The 8,752-nt window shown below is 42.7% G+C and overlaps 1 protein-coding gene across 2 annotated transcripts in view; it reads right to left on the minus strand.

Moving 5' to 3' along the window:
* Positions 1–8,752, minus strand: part of LOC126397832 (receptor-type tyrosine-protein phosphatase mu-like) — a 152,830-nt gene that overhangs the window by 16,706 nt on the left and 127,372 nt on the right. Inside the window, exons 17-18 of one of the 2 annotated variants that reach the window (XM_050056825.1) lie at positions 7,363–7,399; positions 1,757–1,831 (exon numbers count right to left, since the gene is read on the minus strand). In XM_050056825.1, coding sequence (XP_049912782.1) covers positions 1,757–1,831; positions 7,363–7,399 — 112 coding nt within the window. The remainder of the gene's footprint in view (positions 1–1,756; positions 1,832–7,362; positions 7,400–8,752) is intronic. The other variant, XM_050056826.1, reaches the window with a different exon arrangement.

Consider the following 8,752-nt stretch of genomic DNA (forward strand, 5'->3'; position numbering starts at 1 on the left):
TGAATGTGTGTGTGTGTGTGTGTGTGTGTGTGTGTGTGTCACAGTAGGCCATAGAGAAGCTGTTTTTTGCTTCGGGGCTTCAGCCAGTCACGCTGAGTGGGTGGTGTGTGTGTGTGTGTGTGTGTGTGTGTGTATTAATGTGTGTGTATACCAGTCAAACAGCTGTTCAGAGTGTTGGAAGCCTGCTGGTGACACACACCATCAGGTTGTATATATATATATATATATGTGTGTGTGTGTCTGTGTATAAACAGTCGGTGGAAAGTTTCCACCTTCAGGCTGGTAAATATTTAAATGTAATTTTCTGTCAGCTGTGAATGTGTGTGTGTGTGTGTGTGTGTGTGTGTGTGTGTGTGTGTGAGAGACACCTGTTCGGCGGTCTGTTGTCGATTCAGACGGTCGACATGTAAACAGATATTTTTAAATCATAATTCAGCCTCAGTTTCATTTTACAAAATGTCTGCGTCCACATTAGACACAACCAGCCAGCAGGTGGCGATGCGATGACATCATCGCTCATCAGACACCAGAGAGGAACCATCCAGACTTTAAACGTTAGCATTATACAAGTGACACCAGCCGTGAGCTCTGAGAATATTTCTGTGCAGATAAATGCGTCTGCGTCGGCTTCAGTTGCCACTCTAAAGTTCACTGCACCACCAACTTTCACCCTGCTGATCACTTCCTGTATGAATGTAGAGCCAAACCTAACCACATTCTTCTGTTGACACCCTGGCTTTGGTTGCGGTTGGTTTCATGTTGTCGGCAGCAGCTGCAGGAGGACACCTCGCCCGCAATGGCCACTGACAAAGCAGCGATATGTGACAACATGTTGGGATCACCCCCCAGTGGCTGGCTGCACTACAGGTCAGACAGGTGCGTGGGCGGAACATGGATACTGTTGAAACTTCTACCACGCAGGCTCTGAATAACGTCACCAGCAAAAGATGGTGGCGGCCATATCTGGATGTTTTAGCTTCATTTTTGTACAGCGGGAGGAAGAGGAGACACGTCAGCCATCTTTATTTACAGTTTGTGATGCAGACCCAAACATGGCGCCCGCCCTCTGGTCTCAGTAAGACAGCGCCACAGCTCTGAGATGCAATCCCCCTTTAGCATCGTTAGCATCATTATCAATGTTTCCACATGTTAACTTGGGTGTCTGGGCTCAGCCTTAGAGATCCTGCTGCGCTGTTGGAGACTGAGACCCTGACCTCAGAGATCAGTTGACTGACTGACTTCTAATCAGACTGGAGTCGCCCCCTGCTGGACAATAGAAAGAACGCAGGTTTAAGCCTTCGGAGGCTACGTCCACGTCTTTAAACAGTCTGTGACAAGACGTGGACATGATGTCATTGTTTCCCAAACGCTCCATTTCACAGGTCAGATCAAAGAGTTTATAAAGATCTGAACCTCAGAAGGTGTTTTCAAAAATCTGTCTCCGTTTGTGTGGAGGAGACGCCGAGAAAATCTGAAATCTGAAAATCTCAAAAATAACACGTACATCTGTGTGTGTGTGTGTGTGTGTGTATGTGTGCAGCTCACGGAGGCGATGAAGCTACTTTACAAACGACAGCGTCCAGTTTGTTCAATCATGTGAAGACTCTGCCTCCTTCTCTTCTTCATCACTTCTTCATCACTCAGTGAAATGACCTCTCAGGAACACATCACTTCTTTTCAGGGACATCATGAGTCAAACACCGGAGTGTGTGTGCGTGTGTGTGTGTGTGTGTGTTTCAGTGTGTTTTCTGCTGACCTGGGAGCTGCTTGTCGCCAGCCGCCGGAGCGATGCGAATGTACGGCGTGGTGAGCTGGGTGACGATTATAGCAGCTATTCATCCAGGAAGGCATGCAGAGAGACAGACAGACAGACAGACAGACAGACAGACAGGCTGTAGCAGTGGTTTGTTCTGAAGCAGAAATATTAGTAACATGCAGCATCTTCCTTCTCCCCTGACGGAAGTCTGAAACTAACCGATCAATCTGCCCATTATGTTCTCGACGCAGTGAAACACGTGCTGCTGTCACAGAAAACTATTCACTTTATTATCACGTCCGACACAGAGAGACGTCAACTCTCACATTTAGTATTTGGTATTTTTGATTATTGTGATGTCATTTCCAGGAGTATCTCTAAATACTTCATATTCCTGAAACCTGTGCAGCCTGAGCTAAAAGCATATGACACTCAATAAACTGTATTGAAATAAATAATAATACAATAATTTGACATTTGATTTATATGATTTAACAAAACGCACAAAATATTTTGATGCAAAAGATTTTTAAATGTAGAGATATCAAATAGTTATTTTCAAACTTTAGCTTTTATGATAGGATAATTTTTTATGAGCAGAGTGAAAAGGCGTCCATTTGCTCCTCTGGCACCATCGCACATTTCTGCAACCACACAACATGTAACGCAGTGATGTCATCATGGGTGTGCAACGTGATGACACCGAAGGCAAGAGCCCGACGTAAATGTTCCAGCTGTTATCTTTTTATTTTACATCTATATATACACATACTGTACATACAGGATTACTATCCCCTGCAGCCATTACAGGAAAATTCCGAAGGAAATTCCAGCTTAATTCTGGCTAAATACGACGGTGAGGTGATGACGGGAAAGACGAGGAAGAAATGTTCTCCATATTACGATTCTTACTTTAGATCTTTTTAAACAGAATCATACAAACAAAGGTTTGTTTTGAAAGGGTTAATTTTCTCTCATGCAATTAATCAATTAATCAACTACTTGTTGCAGCCCCGCAGTGTTTACAGTCATAAAGATGTTTTGTATGATTACAGCTGTTAAACTGATCCTTCATCTATTTAAGTCTTTAAATAAAATAAAAACACTGAATGTGAAACGCTGTGATGGTTTTCTCTGTGTGTTCATTTGAGTCAGAACGGTGACCTTTAACCCTGCGTACATGAACTGTGATGACGTGTTCAAACTGTACGAATATTTTTATTTTAAGGTTTGAAATGTTCCTGTCAGGAGAGCGGAGCGCTGTCTAGATACAGAAACAGACCTGAAAGAGAAGCTCGTTAATCAGCTGATCAATCAATCAAGCAATCAATCAAGCAATCAATCAATCATCAGACATTAGTAATCAAACAGGCAGAGAGGACAGCAGTTCAGAGAGAGGAGGAAGAGTTCATCAGCATCAGTCCACCAATCAGCAGCTGACGACAGCTAGTTCACTGTCCAGTTCATAACAACGTCTGTAAGAAGGCGTAGATATCGTCACCATGAGAACAGAGGGTGATGTCTGCACTGTTGATCACACAGTGTCCTGTCCTAAGACACTGTGGGGACGTCCACTCATTTCATCCTGCATCTTCTAATGTGTTTGGATCTCTGATGCCACAGAAGAATAATGTTTGTAATAAATGTCCATCGACTGACCTTCACTAAAAACACCTGACTTAAAGTATTGCACGAATATTTATATACAAGTAGATATGTTAATATATTTATTCATTCATTTCCTGGAACTGCTTATTCTGTTAAGGGTCATTGAAGTGCGGAGCCTATCCCAGGTGACACTGGGTGAGAGGCGGGATTCACCCTGGACAGGTCACCAGACTATCACAGGACTGACACATAGAGACAGACAATCATTCACACTCACATTCACACCTACGGACAATTTAGAGTCACCAATTAACCTGCATGTCTTTGGACTGTGGGAGGAAGCTGGAGCACCTGGAGGAAACCCACGCTGACACTGGGAGAACATGTCAGAGCACCTGGAGGAAACCCACGCTGACACAGGGAGAACACTAACACTAACTAAGTAATTAACTCTGCACCTTCCCCTGGAACCGGCTCTGTTCCAGTTCCCGCACGTAACTTGGGCCGGCAACAGTCCTGAACGGAACCGGTTCAAGAACCAGAACTCATTTGGTAGAAAAGGTCTCGGTACACACTGTGTGATTCTGGTCTGTCCCAGACTGAAGACTACCAGCGGTAAAGAAAGGTGGCGATATCTTTGGTCGTGGATCTAACATGGTGGCCCTACGTGACGCAGTCAGAGACGTTCAAGGATGGTCGTTGTCACGATCTGTGATCAAAGACAGCCTGGGATGAAACTCTGACAGTGTGATGCTGTCACCACTTACGTCTACTGACCAACCAATAGAAATGCAGCATGAAATGAGCCAATCAAACAGACAGATAGCAGCTAAATCTAAAGCGCCAAAAGAAATGTGAGGAAAACCTTGTGAAGCCTTGTGATGTGTCCTCCAGCTCTGACCATGATCGCCTAAAGAAGGACGAAGCATGGAAGGAAATACAGGCGGAGCTACAGCTGTCAGCTGAGACACCTGCAGCAAGGTAACACACGCACACACACACACACACACACACACACACGATGTAGTATATTGTGACCACTATACTTTAGATTATTGTAGGATATTTTCATCATACTTCTCTGACATTAAATTAATATTTTTTTCCAAACATTTTATTAACTTATTTTCAGATATTTCATAACTGTGTTTTTGTTATTTTATTAGTATATTTTTCTGTTTTTAAACTTTTTTTTCAGACAATTTATTAATATTTTTCAGACATTTTTTATATCTTTGGGACATTTTAGAAAGATCTTTTGGACATTTTTTAAAAATATGTTTCAATTTTATTGACTTTTCATTTCACTATTTTCATTTCATCAACATTTTTTCAGACATTTGATTATAATTTTTTTCAGACATCAAAAAGTTATTTTTGGCATTTCAATTACATTTTTTCCCTGAGATTTTAATAACATATTTTGCACACATGGACATTTTATATTTTTTTCAAATGATAATAATAACTGTATCAATATTATTAATGTTCCCCTCTATGTTGTGCTTCACAGTTGAAGTAATAACCCTGCGGCATCACTCAGTGTATGAAGCTGTTCCGTTGTAGCCTGTGATTCAGTCGGCGCTATCATCGCACAGTCTGCTGACATCACACCTGGTGTCGTACCAGAGTTTATCAGATCCATGTGGCACAGCTGCACTAAACTTATCAGACTGATCAGATGTCACAGTTTATTGAAGGATTAACAGAAGAGCCTCCGCCGGCTGACAGGTTCCAACCCAGAACCCTCTGCCTGCCAGGTGACGGTGCTAACCTGTTTTTTTGTTTGTTGTTCTAAGACTCCTCAAAAACTAAAGTGAAAAGATTTCTGTTAAAAGAGCACAAGAGAATTATCTGTCCTATTCTGTGGGTCCGTCTAACAGCACAGGTGATGTCGTCTAACAGCACAGGTGACGTCGTCTAACAGCACAGGTAATGTCGTCTAACACCACAGGTGATGTCGTCTAACACCACAGGTGATGTCGTCTAACACCACAGGTGATGTCGTCTAACAGCAGAGGTGTCTGTGTGCAGACAGAGACCAGTGTTTGCAGCTCTCTTAGAGGTGTGGTATCAAATTAGAAACTCAGAACATAAGTGTTCATAAGACAGTGTTAGTGTTAGAGCATTCAGATAACTGTGTGTGTGTGTGTGTGTGTGTGTGCGTGCGTGCGTGCGTGCGTGTGTGTGTATTTCAGAATAAAATCTGAATCACTGTTTCCTTTGTGTGAAACTGTTCAGTTAACATTCAGCAGACGTTCAGCTCTCCTTTACATTCACATCAGCTCTGCTCACTGTTAGCGCTGCAAGGCACCATGGGTACTCTGAAACAGGGGAGGAGGAGGAGAAGTACACCCCCCCCCCCCCCCCGGGAGATGTGGTTGGCTGCTGCAGCATGACTGACAGGTGTCGGGGGACCAGCGGAGCCAATCAACATCTGGTGTTGTTAGCCACCAGAACTCTGCTCCAATAAAAGCTGATTAAAGTCACAACAGTCAATTACTGTGTGTGTGTGTGTGTGTGTGTGTGTGTGTGAGATAAGCCTGGATGTTCATCAGGGGAGATAAACTGTGTTTTTAGCTTGTTTAGCTGCGCTGCTCAACAGCTCTCTGGACACTCATACAGTCACAGTCATTAGCCCTGTATTAGCCTGGCATTAGCGTAGCATAGAGTCCAGCGTGTGCTTTATTTGTTTGGTGGGTCCGTCTGTCTGCAGAGGACATCAGGACATACGGATAGAGTGATGGACAGATGTCAGGGACGAGCAGCCATCTGTGAGCCATTATACTTCTGGATGGGACCAGTGTGCTAACCGTTAGCCTAGCATTCCAACGGCTAACTGCCATCTGTGTCTCATTACACAGAATGGACTGGCCTCTGCCTGGCTAGCTAGAGGCTAATTTAGCATTTCAATCCAGTCCAGCAGTCAGCAGAGTCCAACAGAAACTGGGTCTGAGCAGCTAGTGATGCTAAACACTAACAGTGCAAAACCAAACGTACCCTCCGCTTTTCAAAATAAAATATCACAGAGCATATTTGAAAATGAAACGGTGCCCAACCCGTCAAAATAAAATGATACTGAACCTCAGCACCTGTCAAAATAAAACATATGTTTCAAAATAAAATTTCCTGTGAAAGTAAAACGTACTAAAACCTTTCAAATTGAAATGGACTAAAAAATGGAGTAATAAGAAACATCTTCCAAAAAAAAAAAAATGAAATTAATCTGATGAATAAAAACAAAACAATTGATTTAAAATTTAAAGTCTTCAAATGCTGGAAAAACTTATCCTAAAGGTTTAAATAATCGCTGCAGGTGAACAGGGAAACTTCACCAGAGGTTTACTCACATTAAGACTATTATTATTAATTATTTTGTATTACAATGTTTTGAAATTTTATGTTTAAATAATTCAGTGTGGAGTTATTTAGTTAAATATGAACGTTTTGAATAAAGTCCCAGAACTAAAATCTGAACTAAAATAAACCTAAGTGTCCATTTTGGATGTTTTCTTCTCATGAGTCTGAAAAGAGACGAGTTGTTGAAGCAAAATCTAAAAATTAAACAGTGCATGAAAAACTAAGTTCTGACCTGAGGTGTCATATATCAAAATAAAAAATGACTGACACATTTGACAATAAACTGAATCACAACATTTCTTAACATTAATTTGCAGGTGGTCATGGTTGGTCAGTATGCGGTAAGACAAGCAAATATTCAAATATGGTGTTTAACTCATACTGACTATTTAAAGGTGTTTCAAATATGTTTTTCTGCGCCCGTCGACGGCAGCACATCGATTGGCTCCTGTGTCTGTCGGCTCATCACAGCAGGATCATCAGACACAGCGGACCGCAGAATTTAAATATATAACTTTAAATGTTACTGTTAAATATGTTGTTAGCATGACATCACACCTTTCAAAGCAAAATGGAACAGAGCACCGATCCTGCCTTTTTAAACCTTTCAAAATAAAATGCACACCACGTGTCCTTACCTTTAGTCGCCACCCGCACACAGTCGATCTTTGTTTCCTGTTGGAGAGAGAGGCAAATTAGTTTCCTGTCAACACAAATGCCGACATATTAGCTGTCAAGTCTGGCAACTTCCTCCAGAAATACACACACACACACACACACACACACACACACACACACACACACTCACAGACGCAGGGTGTAAACAGAGCGGACAGAAGGCGAATGGCTGTGGATCAGTGCTTGTGCTGGCATTTAACAACCAACACACACACACACACACACACACACACACACACACACACACACACACACACACACACAGGTTGTGGTGAGAGGAGAGAACATCTTGTGTCTTTCTGGTTTTAACAAACAGATGACAAATTAACCACAAGAGCTCATGAATATTCACACTCACTCACTCACACACACACACCTACATACATACACATTCACCACACACACACACACACACACACACACACACCTTCCTGTACTTCTGTCTTTGTGGGGACCCTGGCTGACACACTGTACTCCTGAGCCCCGTACCCAAACCTTAACCATCACAGCTAAAAGCCTCACCCTGAACCCAACCGGTTCAGGTGTGTTTTAACTCTGCTTAGTTTTATAAACTTAAACGTTATTAATTTTCTCTCCTGAGTTTACCCAGCTGGTTAAACCTCTGATTAAACCTGAACTATAAAGATGAGTCTGAAGCAGGATTTTTCTTTCTGCATCAATCAATACCTTAACCTACGCTGTATCCTGACGTGCACCTCCCCAGAAATGTAACCACACGTCACAGTAACGCAGACCTCCTGTCAAGCCCCTTTTACACTGCCAGATTTTCCGTGAATGTTGGGCCGTTTTGCGAGTTGATCCGAGACGCCTAATTTTCCACCTCGTAGGGTAGACATATTGGTGGAACATTTTTGATGACGCCACACGTGCGAGCCACTGGCGGTGGATAAACAGGAAACAGCTGATAGCAGGAATTAGCGAGCAGCTAGTAGCGAGACATGTGTGACGTGCTGACCTATTGCGGTAAGCGAGTTGTGTCATTTCCGGTGTTTCTGTGACAGCGTCTCTGTACTGCTCTGGTGAATTCTGCTAGCCTGCTTTCTCACTTCAGTTGCGTTAACGTCTACTTCAAGTCTTAACCCACACTGGTTCTGTTTAAGCACTTATAGCTCTCCTCCTTTCTACGACTTTCTCGCTAATCTCTTAGCTGTTGTTTGCACGTTACTAGCCTTGGTAGCTACATTAGCTTTGCAGTTAGCGATGGATTCTCCTTCTGCTCTTTCTTGCTCGGTGTGCCAAATGTTCAGTTATGCCTCTGCCTCCTTTAGCGACAGTGGTAATTGTAATAAGTGTAGCTTATTTGCTGCATTGGAGGCGAGGCTTAGTGAA

This window comes from Epinephelus moara, chromosome 11 (genome assembly GCF_006386435.1).
Source record: "Epinephelus moara isolate mb chromosome 11, YSFRI_EMoa_1.0, whole genome shotgun sequence".
NCBI classification, from domain to species: Eukaryota; Metazoa; Chordata; class Actinopteri; order Perciformes; family Serranidae; genus Epinephelus; species Epinephelus moara.